Genomic DNA, 13,990 nt, shown 5'->3' with positions numbered 1-13,990 from the left:
TCTCTCTCTCTCTCTCTCTCTCTCTCTCTCTCCATCTTTTCCTTCCACGGTTCGTTACTTCTTTTGGGTAAAAACATCGTAGCTTTCGAAGCCCTTTGACCAGAAACCCCCACGTTAGTAAAGTAAAGCGATCTGCAAGAATTTTCTGTGATTCTCACTCTGACCAATCGATCAATCGCCGAGCTCATTCCCTTTCCCATCAGCGAAAGATATCCTTTAAGGGTTTTACGAATCCCTTCGTTGATCCGAATCTCTCGAAATACGCGAAAGATCCGGTTGGTTCGCGTTACTAGAAGGAAGGTCACTTTCGAACGTAGTTTCGGTAAAAGCTTGACAAGCTTTCAACGAAATATGTCCGAGAGTAACACCCAAAGTCGATGGCTGAACTCCCAGATCGATTCAGTTTACTCTTCGATGGTAGTCAGTAGTATATATAGAGTATCGAGTGCGGCGACACTGTTATAAGCTTTGCTTTCGTGATATTCGATAAACACCATCAAAGGAAAACCTCCCATCGGACATTCGATGAGCTTTCGACTCTGTTCATCGTTTCTCTCCTTTAAAGTCCACTATCGATCGGATAAACCACCTATCGCTCGTTGCATTTCCTTCATTTTTTTCTCCTAGCCCACCTTTTCAATCCCGACCTACCACCCGCCCGTCCCTCTCTTCTTACGATCGTATCTATTTCTCCCGTACCGTTAGAACGTCATCCACCGTGAAAGCAAATATAATAACTTTGGCGAACCATCGAAAGCTACAACTTCACTCGAAGAGTTTCCGTTTGCTACGAGTGCATACTTACATACTATAAAATTTACCAAGTACATTTACATACATACCTATCTATTTATTTATCTGTCTATCTATCTATCTATCTATCTATCCATCCACCTACCTATTTATCTAGCTAGCTAGCTAGATAGTTATCCATCTTTTCATTTACTTATATATTATCTTATATCAAACCATCTTTAAACGATGCTTTTGATCAGCAAAACTTGGCGATACTTCGCTTGAGAATCATCTCCTCCGGTGAAAATCATTTATGCTTGAAAAGGCGTAAGAGGCTTTCGATTATATCTCGCTCAATGCGCCACTAGTGGTTGCGACATTGGGATTAGCCGGCAACTTCGAAGCTTAAAGGGAGAATCTCGATCTTAAGAATAGGTTTTACGTTGATCCTAGGTGAATACTCTGATCTAACTTTGAGAACCGTGTCATAACTTTATCAATGATGAAAGAGAAGTAGGATGAGAGTAAGAGGTAATCGGTTACAACGATGAGATACAAAAAGGATTAAAAAAAGCAAAAAAGAGAAAGAAAGAGAGAGAGAGAGAGAGACCAAGAAAAAAGTAAACACTTGATCTCTTTGAAATTTACAAAACACTTTTCTTCCTGACTACTTCGCTGATGGCTTAGATTAAAAAAAAAAAAAGAAAAGAAAAAAGATAAAAATCGATAACTAAAGCGAGATAGACCGAATCTCCCGAAAAGTCGAAGTATTTAGTTACTTTTTAAAGAGAAAAGCCGAAAGATTCGAGTTTCGTGAAAGACAGGCGCACGTTCTTGATTTTCCGGAAATCTTCGTGACTTAACCGAACGGAGTAGCAAGTTTTACGAGAACCGAGAAGGAAGATACGTACTTTTTTTGAGGGGGTTAAAGGGGTCTCTCTACTTAAATTGGAACCGATTCCATGAGGTCAGCAATGGCCAAGACTTCTCTATTTATCGTCCAACTTCCTCGCGCTCCTTCTCGTCTTTCTCGTCCTTCTCTACTACGGTAACATCCACCTCTGAGAAAGTCGACCGGTTTAACGGAGCATGCCGAAGGAGAAGCTTAATCGTAAATACCCTAGCGAGCCAAAGGAGCCGGATATAATTTCAGACGTGAATCCTCGTATCCGTGCTGTCACGTCTTTCGGAATTCCCTTTTCCGTCTCTCTCTCTCTCTCTCTCTCTCTCTCTCTCTCTCTCTCTCTCTCTCTCTCTCTCTCTGTCCCTTTCTCTCTCTCTCTCTCTCTTTATCTTTCTCTTACGCTCACGAGAGGAAGAATAGTCCTCCTTCGTAGTCCTCCTTTGCGAAGGTACTTTGCTTACGTCTTTGTCCTATCTCTCTGTTACATGATATTCCTTAACGGACTACTATTATTTCAATGTAGATAAGATATAAAAGTAATTTTATAATAACGTAATATTTGATATATATATTTTTTTATATAAATACCTATTATCGAGGAATATAATCGTAAAAAGATAATAATCGACGACGAGATAACCGTCTTGTCTATTTTTATTTTTTTCCTTTTAACGACTCTCTCTCTCTCTCTCTCTCTCTCTCTCTTTCTTTCTCTCTGTCTCCTTATATTGCTTAACAATCTACTACTATTTCAACTCGCGATATGATACTTATTTTATAATAATACAATATTTGATTTTTTGTTCCTCTTTTTTTTTTTTTTATAGAAATACCTACTATCGCGAAATATGATCGTAGAAAAATAAAAATACGACGAGCTGAAAGCAAATGGTCTTGTCTATTTATATTTTCCCCTTTTCCTTTTCTCCATGATACCACTTTTATTTTTCACAATCAGTTCGACCTTTTAATAAGAATACTTAACTACGATGATTGGATAAAAGCGAGAGAAGATAAAACAATGACGAGATCGTTAAGAGTAGTATCTTCTAATTAAACGTTACCTTTCTCCGTCATAACGATTCAACGAGAAGTTATCTTTAGCAAAATGATTGTTAGTCGTTAAGGATTAAAAAACTAAAACGATACTTCTCCGTGTGAATCGATATTTCGATTTACCGTATCTCTTGATATTTTTTCATTTGCAAAAATCATCATAACGCGTTACATCGTTTCGTATATATCGAAAGTCGAGAGAGTCGACAAAAAATCGTGAAATTATTGGAGAAGGAAATTATTGTCGAACGCGAGCGTTAACTGCCTTTTTATTCGTCGGGGTGGCGCCGTGCACACTTTTAGGGAGGTAGAATCTGAGTAATGAAAGTGGTGGGGCGAGTGCAATTTGCACACCGCGGGATTAAGTCCAAGTTTTTCCCCTTTACGGTCGCTCTTTATGTCCCTTTTATGCCGTTTTAACGTTGCTCGGCCTTTCTCTTTCTCACTCTCGCACTCTCGCGAGTACGACCCTCCCCATTCGTCTCTTCTATATCTCCGTCGTCTCTCTCGCTGTGACTCGGAATATACTATCGGCCGCGAACACGCGAGAACGAATACTAAATTTGACGTTTCTGCGAACAGTGAAAACTATTCTACGTTGAGGATTATTTTTATCACGAGGAATACTTATTGTTAACATTAAGTTTTATATATAAACTCGTATTTCTTCTATTACTTTTGGGATAGATATGGCGCACACGTTTATATCTCGGATCTATATAGGTATTTCAAAAATAAATTTATTACGCGAATTTCCTTTCCGTATACGTCTAAGAATTTTCAAATGCAAATGTTAATAAATAAATCGTAACTATTGAAAATAACGTTTTGGGATAATGTTTTTAACCTATTTTTTTTTTTTTTTTTCATCAAAGGAACTGTCACGGAACTGTCATCTTTTCTATTTTACGCGAAGTAAAAATAAGATTAGATATCCGATAGCCGTTAGTTCGCGTCCGGTTAAAATAGTTTAAAAGGATTATAAGATTATAATCGTAGTATCGACGCTTATTTTTTTTTAAACTTTCTCTCAGTCTATGTATTATCACCACTATTGCCAATTCCGTCTCTTCCTGTTTCTCTAGACCTCCGTCTTTTCGTTGCAATTTTTTCTAACACCCTTTTCTTTCTTCCTTTTCTTTCCTCACGTGTTTCTTTGTCCTTTTTATTTATTGTTTTTTTTTTTTTTCTTAACGTCGAAGAAAGCTCTTTCGCGATATTAATTTTTCATCCGTCCAATCGATACTTCCCCCAAACGAAATAGCTAATTTCTAGTAGACCAAAGTTTTCTAACTACTAAAGAATAAGTGTACGTAACTTAATGAATTTAACTTCTTGATCGTTAACTACGAAAAGAAAATAAATATTCATCGAATAATATTCTATCTGAAGGCAAGGCAAGAACTTAGAAAATTTTCCATAAGATTACCATAGAAAATACATATATTCCGGTAAACGTAGTCGGAGCAACAAATATTTAAGAATGCTCGTAATAATTTTCCGTCAAAGTTCCTCGGGAAAGTTTTCGGAAAAGTTTCAATTTCTTTCGTAAGGAAAAAGGAGTTTTCTACGGGGTTGCGAGAGAGGACTAGAAAATTTCAGGCCGCTTTATTTCTACGGGCGCTTACTCCCCGAAAGACATTCGAATTCCTTCCGATTTTCCCGTAGGGAGAGAAAGGGAAAACTTCGGCCTTTCACGAACTTTATGAAATCTTTTTGAAAATTCGACTCGGTCGCAGAGAAAGTCAGTATGATTCCGATTTCGCGAGACGGACGAACGATAACAATAAGTTAATCTATCTTTTATCCTATTTCGGTCCAATTTCTTCTTCGGAATTCCTTTACGCGTTAGGGATTTCACCATACACGTATATCCTACCCTTTTTATCTCTCTCTGTCTCTTTCTTTCTCTCTCTCTCTCTCTCTCTCTCTCTCTCTCTCTCTCTCTTGTCATTTGATAAGCTCAATTTGTCCTCGTGAAAGGAATAAGGGCTCGATCAGAAATCTCCGAACGATATTACAAGGATTTTCGCTCGCCGAAAACTTATCCGTCTATAAAATTTAACGATTTTCTCAAAGAATCGTTACTATCATGTCGATTTAACCATCTCGAGATTCTTACAGGATCCTTCTTATCTTTTTCTTTATCGAACAAAACTCCTTCGATTGTTACAGGCGGAGATCGAAAATCGTGATATCCTCCGCGAAGCCCGAAGACAGCGGCAGATACGAGTGCATTGCCGAGAGTACTTCAGGTCACCGGGCCTCTCTTGCGGCCCAACTTCTAGTCGCACACGATACCAGAATTCCGGAGACAAGTAAGTACGATGATGTTTCTTATGAAATAAATGAAATTTTTATTAGTCATATCGGGATGAAACTCAATACGCTATTAGTGGAGTTTAGCTTTTCGTTTATGATATTTTGAAAAATTAATCAAAGATCTTATACTTCAATATCGCTTGATATACTTTAATATATTTTTTATATCAAATCGGATTATTAGCGATGAAAGAAAAACCTTTTGTACAAATATAGTATATTCTCTTATCCAATAAAAAAAATGTGTGTGTGTGTGTGTGTGTGTGTGTGTGCAAATGTAATCACTTTTCACCAGTTGTGAAAATTTATCATAGATATAAGTGTTCGAGGAAAAATGAATATTACATTGGTAACTACTAATAGGAGTGACGTGACGTAACATACTGACCACTACCACTGACTCCGTTAGAACCATTCGTCATTATACAACTAGCAACTTTTCGTGGGTAACCGCTACTCGCCGGCAACGTGAGAGTGCTTCGCTTGTCGGCAAAGTTTTCAAATATTTTGAGATTCGTGTTCCAGATATGTATGCACGGGAGTCCAACGGTCACTGTTGAAAATGGAATGACGTTTGAAAAGATCTCGTACATGACGAGTATCAAAGTTCTCATGATATTTTAATTAATACATATACAAATTGTTCTACCGATCTACACAAAAAAAAATTACACATTAAAAAAAAAAAGAAAGAAAGAAAGAAAGAAAAAAAAAAGAGAGAAAGAGAAAGAAAAGAATAAAAAAAGAAAATCACGTCGGTAAAAAATATTCTTTGAAATGCGTCACGTTCGAAAAAGAAAAAACAAAAGGAAGAAAGAAAGCAAAAAAGAAAGAAAGAAAGAAAGAAAGAAAGGAAGAATAAATCGATACCAACGATGTTTCCTCTTTCTTTTCTTTTTTTTTTTTAAATTGTCCGTGGGAAACGAAAGATCGTCGATCATTTTGTCCGGAAGAAAAATGAACTTGGAAGCGGAGCTTATACGACGAAATCCACGTTTATCCCCTTGTCGTTTCGCCATTTCCTGGATCTAAACGAAAACGAGCTAAGTCGCTAGCGGAAAGATCGCAACCGACGAGACGTTCGCTCCCGACGACGTCGCCGCCGCCGCGAACAAGTGTTCTTCCTACAGGAGATATACGAGGCTATCGCTTTACCGACATTGTGTCGTTTACGATGGTCATTTCGCGTAACGACGTGCTGGAAACATTCGCAGTATACATACATAAACGTCCGAGGCAGACCGCATTAATGCGAAACGCGTTGATCGATCGTCCTTCTCTATCTCTCTTTCTCTCTTTAGGTTATTTTATCACTATCTCTCTCTCTCTCTCTCTCTCTGTTTTTGTCTTTACAAGAGAAGACGCGTTTATATGCATACATCGTAACGAAAACTTTGACGATTCTACGTCTCCCATCGAAAATTGAAAATAATAGGAATATATATATATATATATATATATATATATATATATATATATACATAGGCGAAAAGATCGTGATCATTTATCTCTTATACGATTCTACCTATCTCCTATCTCTTCGCTACAGGTGGCCATACATATGTATACTTATGCGCATTCGAATTAAGTCCAAATCATACTTGGATTAATTCCAGGATGTTCGTTCGCTCGGACGAGAAACGTTACGAATTAGAACGTTACGAATGTTAGTTACGTTCGGTAGCAAATCGGTCTAAAGCCTGATCTACTTAATCAAGATTAAACGGGATTAGTATGTCAAACTAGTTGTAACGGTTTGTAAATTTACAAGAGATTAAACTTAAGATTAAAATAGACTTTGTCGGCGATTAGTAAATATCGATCGAAAGTATTACATCCTTGTATCAAACATACATACGTGAGTACGTAAATCTCCTTTCTATCATATTATATTTATTTAAATAATAACCTTACATCATATTTATTTAAATAATAATTTATCTCTATAACGTAACTTTCTCTTAATCCGATTCAAAAGAGAAAAAAGAGAAAAAGTTTCGGAGAGAACCGCGATAAGGGACTTTTCATTTGGAGAAACAGTAGGTATGTCGCAGGTGATAAACCGAGGATTACGCACCTGATGCGATAATGCCTGCATGGTTCAGCGATTCGAGGTAGAACCAGCAAAGCTTGCGGTTCGCCGCTGCGCTCACGCCGCAAGCTCGTATGACGGACAAAGGACGACAATTACAACCCTGGCAGCACAGTGTCAGAGTTTCATATAGCTCTGGGCGACTGATGGCGGGTCAGCAGGCCGTTTCTCTGTATGTCTCTCTCTCTCTCTCTCTCTCTCTCCTCTCTTTATCTATCTACATATATATTTCTCTCTCTGTCTCACTTATTCACTCTGTAGCCACTCGAGTTCTATATACACGGTGACTCGACAAGTCCTGATCCGTTTCTCTCGCGAGACAGGCCTATAGTGAAAAGGCAAAACCGTCGTTGCGCGTTTTGTGGTATTAAGGTATATGGCTCCCTTTCTCTCTATTCAACCCAATCATTCGCTATTCTATTCTTGCTCATTTACTAATTTGCCTTCTCCCCAATACTCTCGCGACATGTTCTTTCTCTCTACACGTGCTTTCAATCTAATCGATCCGTTCCAATATCCAATCCCCATTTTCTTTCTCTCTTTTCTCTCTCTCTCTCTCTCTCTCTCTCTCTGCCCTCCTCATCATTATCATCGAGTTATTTGAGTTATTTGTACTTTACACGAGCCTCATTTTCCTCGTGCTACGAAATACAAGCTATTTGATATTAAACGACATCAAACGAATAAACGGATTTTAATTACGGCAAAATTTCATCTCGTTATCGTATTTTATATTATCCCATAAGTATCGTTTATCATTTAGAATTGGACATTCCTGCGGTAAAGTAAAATGATATTTGTTTATTCGAGGTGTGTTCGTGAGCTAATTTTCAAAGTACCTATAAATAAATAAGTATACTTTGGTAAAGAAATTTATTCGATTAAATGTACATCGGTCGATCGAACGAACGATTTTCTCTTACCGAAGAACCAGGTATATTATTATAACGAATTATATCATATTTATGTCTATCGTAATTATAAAATAACAAACATTTAAATTTTGTTTAACGTAATCATTAAACGTTATTACAACTTACGCTTAATATATTAAGATCCTTTGAAAAAGATTTAAATTCTGGTATCGCCGGACAAGTAGTTTGAATTAAATATTAACCCTCGACAAAGACACCGTAGTACGATAACAAGCCGTTTACTGAATTCGTCAACTGTTCTAACTTACACAAAAGTAAGTTGGAAAGTGGAAGTACGGCACGTTGCCCAAAGTTAACTTTGTTCTCGTAAATAACGAAATTTCAAATAACACAGCTTGGTTATAACAGACGAGATATTTTCTTTTACGTTTACGCGTTTAATTTCACGTAGTAACTATGTTAATGGTCATCCAACGGATATCTGTTTTAAAATAACATTGCGATTAAATAAATAAATAAATCGCGCTAAAAAGAAAAAAAAGGAAAGAAAACAAAAACAAAAAAAAAGAAAAGAGAGAAAACACTTAACATCGAGAAAGAATATGATCGTACAAAAATTATAATTATTATTCGATTACCATTTATTTTTGTTAAGCTTTCAAAACGACGAGAATTCTCAATTACGATGTCTCGTGATATTCGTTGTCAGTACGGAGCTGAAAATAATGGAGAGATGCGACAGAGACGAAAAGAAAAAAAACGTGACGAGCCTTTCTGACAACTAGAAAATCTGTTGAATGTAACTTCCTCATAGAGAAAGTACAGCCAGTGGTGTTTCATACTCCTTCTCTCTCTCTCTCTCTCTCTCTCTCTCTCTCTCTCTCTCTCTCTCTCTCTCACACACTCTCCACCCTTTCGTATTCCGCATTAATACCTACGCTTCGTGCTTAAGTTACGCGGCAGAAATCCTCGAGTGGCCAAACACCTAGCGTGTGAAGCGGAAGACTCGGGTATTGCACGCTTGCAAGTAGTATTTCGTATTCCTTAGGCGTACATTTCTCTTTACGAGAGAGAAAGAGAGAGTGAGAAAAAGAAAGAAAGAGAAAAAAAAAAGAAATAAGAATGAAAATGGCAAAAATTATCGTTCGTAAAAAATATAAAGCTCGTGCGGATAAGATCTAATGAACGATTAAATTTTACTATACAGTTTCATTACTTTTTATTTCTGTTTTATTTTGTCAATTTTTCTCTTTTTTTTTCTTTTTCTCTTTTTTTTTTCTTTTTTTTTTAATTAAATGTCGGCTTTTTAAGAAACAAGAATCGAGTTCTACAAGCTCTCTTCGAGTACATTATCTAATGAATCTTGGTAAATGATCGCACGTCTTTTCTTCGCATTAGGAAAGGAGAGTAGAAAGATTTAAAAGATGTAGAAGAGCACGCGAACTTGTGAAAAATATTGCTCGTGACACGAAAGAGGCGTACTCTCTAATGGAAAGTGGAAAATAATGAGAACTCAACTTACTTTATATTAATGTGAAACTAAACTTGATACATATTCGTCAAAGTGAAAATAAAAAGAAGAAAAAGACGAAGACGAAGACGAAGACAAAGACGAATATGATGATAATGAAAAAGAAAAGAAGACAAATGTAAGAATGAACGATGCTAATGATTCCAACGATTATTTATAAACGATTATATAAGAAAAAAAAATGGATACGTCGTTGATAAAGTCAAGAACGAATGAAATTAAGAACGAAAGATAAGAAAACGAAATATCGTTGATAATAATAAGAAGCGCGAGGAAATGAAAGAAGGAGAAGCAATTATAAACGGAAGTTGAACTTCTTAGTATCTTATAGTGTTCATAGTCGTATCGTATTTTCTAGAATTATTCGCTTAGCCGTGCACATCGTACTTGCAAGTCGAAAGGGTACGTAACGCAACGACGTGAGCATATAATTCTTACGGAATTAATTAGAACGAGGAAAGACAAAGGAGAGAGTGAGAGTAAGGGGTAAGAAAGATAGATAGATAGACATATAGATAGATAGATAGTGAGAGAGAGAGAGAGAGAGAGAGAGAGAGAGAGATGTTTCGCGATATTTCGCGGAGAGGAATCTCCCTTGTTTCTCTCCTTGTTCATGGAACCGAAACGAACAGGAAAATTTCCAGAGGCAAATCCGTGGTTATTACTATACGTCCCACTTTTATCTCAAAGTAATTCGGAAATAAAGTATGTCGGTCATAAAGCGAATCTACGACTGTAAAGTTATGCCTAGCGTATAACTATAGATGTGTACCAACATACATGTGTACGTAATATATCCGTAAACTAGGGAGTTTATAGATCACGTTCGTATCTTTTGACATTAAATCGTTGCAGTTATACTCTATACGTTACTTTGATAGCACCGCAAATGTATACGGGCGATTTTCAACGTTATGACAAAAGTTCGTGACGCGAGCTAAAGCTGCGAAATGACTTTACGTTATAAGGATAAAAAATAAAAATAGAAATAAAAAAAAAAGAACGTGATAACGAGGATGGAAATGGACGAAAAAAAAAAAAAGAAAAAAAAATAATAGGAGATTGAATAGTGCATGCAGATAGATTTCAGATCGTTCGATTTCGAAGGAAAAAAGAAATTTATTACAGGGATACGTTTACTTTCCTTGATACGTTCGTGCAAACATTTTTTTCGAAATTCTCGTCAATAAAGAAATACTTCAGTCGCGAAATAGAAACAATCTTTAGGTACGTCCTTGTTCAATAGTGAGAGCTCAAGAGTCTGATCTCGGGTGCTTCCGGCAAAGCGAATTTTCATGTCACTTGGCGTTCTTCGAAACAGCGCTTTGCGTTCGCCTCGATACGCATCGAAGAAGACGTCGTCGAATCTACGAGCTGAAATAAAGCGACAGAAACTTCGAGCTCGTTTAACGCCTGAGGGGATGCATTAGAGGAATCGATGCGAATTATAAGAAAGAATATTTCACTTTATATCGGGTCGCTAATATATAGATATTAGTTTATTTTCGGTTCGAATACTTTATAAAACGTATTCGTTTTATCGAAAGAGAAAAAAGGAGAAAGAGAGAGAGAGAGAGAGAGAGAGAGAGAGAGAGAGAGAGAGAGAGAGAGAGAGAGAGATAGGAAGGAAGAGCCGAAAACATGAAAAACTCGTTGCATTACGAAAAATAAACAATTATGCGAACTCATCGGCAATAGAGAAAAAAATTCGAGCATAGGAATCTCTTGAATCTCGAAGTTAGAAAAGTATCGCGTCGGTTAGTCGGACCGAAAACCGTCTGGCGTTTCTACAAATTCCGATTCTCTTCTCCCTTTGCTGGATAAACAGACGGGCGAAACCGGTCTCTGTCTGACTACACTCTTCTCTTACTACTTACTAAACGCAGACCTGGCTCATACGTATACGTCCGTCTAGTCCGCTGAATTCTGCAAGCTATTTCCGCTATGCGTTCTTTCTTCCATTTCTCTTTCTTTCTTCTTTTCTTTTCTCGTAAGATACGTAGCATATAGCATGGAAAGTGAGAGGTATCTCGACTGAAAGAGAAAAGATGGCTTTCCATTGAAGAATTATATCCTTTGTACATAATATCTACATATATATATATATATATATATATATATATTTATATATATATATATATTTATACGTACGTAGACATACCTAATTTTAAAGCAAAATTGATAAAATCCAAGATGAAACTTTTCAAAATGCCTTTCATATTTTTATTTTAAAACTAAATAGCTAGGCTTATATTAGATAATATTAATTATCATTAATCGATTCTAATCTTGATTAGATTTGAAAATAATTTTAGAAATGGATCGTTGAAAGTCATTACAAGGGATACGAGACACTCATCAAATTTTTATCGACACACACACATACACACACACACATATTATATTACAAATAGTTGAAATAGGTGAACACGTGCATGACAAATACGAGAGTGAATAGAGAATCGTCATTTCGATAATCGAAAATGGTTCGGAGAATTTGAAGTTCGCACGAAGATCCGATCACCGTTCGCGATTAACGCACGATTTCGCGTCGTCGCTATCACCGATGCCAACAATGCCAATGCTAAAGCTCATCCTCGCGAGTCGGTCGCAAGCAAAGCGACGTTTGACGCGCATGCATTCGCACACAGTCGACAAACACACGGAAAAATCTGCCTGTCAAATATTTGAGAGAATTCACGGATAAGCCCGATACGTCAAGCTACCACTACTTCTCTCGAGTCGATATTTTATTTTGTCGCGCGTACAGAATTCCCGGCCATTAACTAGTAATGAACAAACAGACGGCAAATCGTTCGAATTCGCTCGCCTAATCATCGATCTTCGATCCCTGGATACGTTCGTTAATGACGCCCGATGAGACCAATAGTACATTGCTTCGACATCGATGATCGTCATTCTTTACGAAAATAGAAAAAGAAAAAGACATTACGATAGATAATCTTCTTAAAAAGTCGGCATTGAAAATTGTTACGAATCTTTATGTGATGAAAAAGAAAAAGAAAAAAAAAAAAAAAGAAGAAGGACAAAAAAGATCAAATTTATAAATTCGACCATCGGACAATCGAATTTTCCAAGAGAAACGAATTCCATTGAAATTTTCACACTCCTGACTGTACATATAGCATATATATATATATATATATATATATATATATATATTCATATACACATATATACATATAGACATGAATACATACATACATACATACATACATACATACATACATATATATATATACAGCGACAGATTCGGACGACGTATAATTAACGAGCTCAACCTTCCTCGTTCGAACAAAAACTACGGAATACGTTCGTCTATAAGGGAAACGAAATTTAGATTATCTCTGTGAAACCCCACGGGAACGTGCATGGCTCAAAATTAAATACGATTTCATCGAGAAAGGAAAGGGGGAAAAGTAGAAGGGGAGATACCAATCTCGAATACATTCCAGCTACGTTCGACGAGTTTTCAAAAAGGCCAATTTTCGCTTCGTTTACTTGACGCGTGAAGACAAAAGAGGTCAAGCTGTTTCCTCTCTCTTTCTCTCTCTCTCTCTCTCTCTCTCTCTCTCTCTCTCTCTCTCCCTCTTTATCTTTCCCCCCCTCTCTTAATGCAAATAACACGGATCAAGTTGATTAGATAACGGAGCTGCCGCAGAGTGAATCTCGACTCGAATTATGTAAGAGAAGGGTGAAGAGATTGACTCTAACTTGGAAACTATGCGATGTTAGGAGAAACTAGACTAAGAAACGTGCCACCATCCCTCTGAGCTCTTTCGTTCCACTGATCCTTGCGTGTAGACGACCTCGGAATCATCGAGCCTTACTACTTCGTGTATTTACTCGATACAAACTTTGGCAAAGTTATAACCATCCTCTATTCCCACGCGTGATAATATAATAACTGACGTAGAGATTCTAACGTTATCAGACATATCCTATCCTACGTGTTACATTTCTTTAACTCGCACCATTACTCTTCCCAGTTAAATATATAAATTTTGATAACACTCGATAAATATACGTTCCCCATATAATAATGGTAACGATTGGGAAGTTATAAAAAAGAAAAAAAAAAAAAAAAAAGGAAAAAAAGAAAAGAAAAAAAACATTTTCAAGCTGAAACCAAAGATCGGACTTGGCTTAAATATGGAAGACGGTCCCCAGTCGAATTTAAATATAATCCGTATCTAAATTTTCAATGGAGATTGCGCGGCAGTTACGAAACGAAACGCGACTATAACCGTGAGCGTTCGACCAATGCGGCAGTAACTACTGCAATAAAATAGCAGAGTATAAAGTCGTACATACACCCGAATACTGCACCCGCGAGGCAGTTAAATATAATCGAACGTAATCAAATGTATCTTTCGCGAGAGTCACCTCGCGGGAGTTTTATCTATCTTTCGTGCATAAACGTAGGCATTAAAAATTTTTTTATCAGAACGTAT

At 36.9% G+C, this 13,990-nt stretch overlaps 1 protein-coding gene and 1 long non-coding RNA gene across 7 annotated transcripts in view; one reads left to right on the top strand and one right to left on the bottom strand.

Annotated features, from left to right (window-relative positions):
• The window catches only part of LOC122627590, a 189,577-nt gene that overhangs the window by 114,144 nt on the left and 61,443 nt on the right, over positions 1-13,990 (bottom strand). The window lies entirely within an intron of this gene.
• LOC122627570 (protein vein) overlaps positions 1-13,990 on the top strand; it is a 227,212-nt gene that overhangs the window by 159,026 nt on the left and 54,196 nt on the right. For both annotated transcript variants that reach the window (XM_043808787.1, XM_043808777.1), the window contains exon 3: positions 4,871-5,013. In XM_043808787.1, the coding sequence (XP_043664722.1) occupies positions 4,871-5,013 (143 nt within the window). The remainder of the gene's footprint in view (positions 1-4,870; positions 5,014-13,990) is intronic.

This window comes from Vespula pensylvanica, chromosome 1 (assembly GCF_014466175.1).
Source record: "Vespula pensylvanica isolate Volc-1 chromosome 1, ASM1446617v1, whole genome shotgun sequence".
Taxonomy (NCBI): domain Eukaryota; kingdom Metazoa; phylum Arthropoda; class Insecta; order Hymenoptera; family Vespidae; genus Vespula; species Vespula pensylvanica.
Note: the sequence above shows the minus strand (reverse complement) of the source record. Positions and strands in the feature narration are given on the sequence as shown.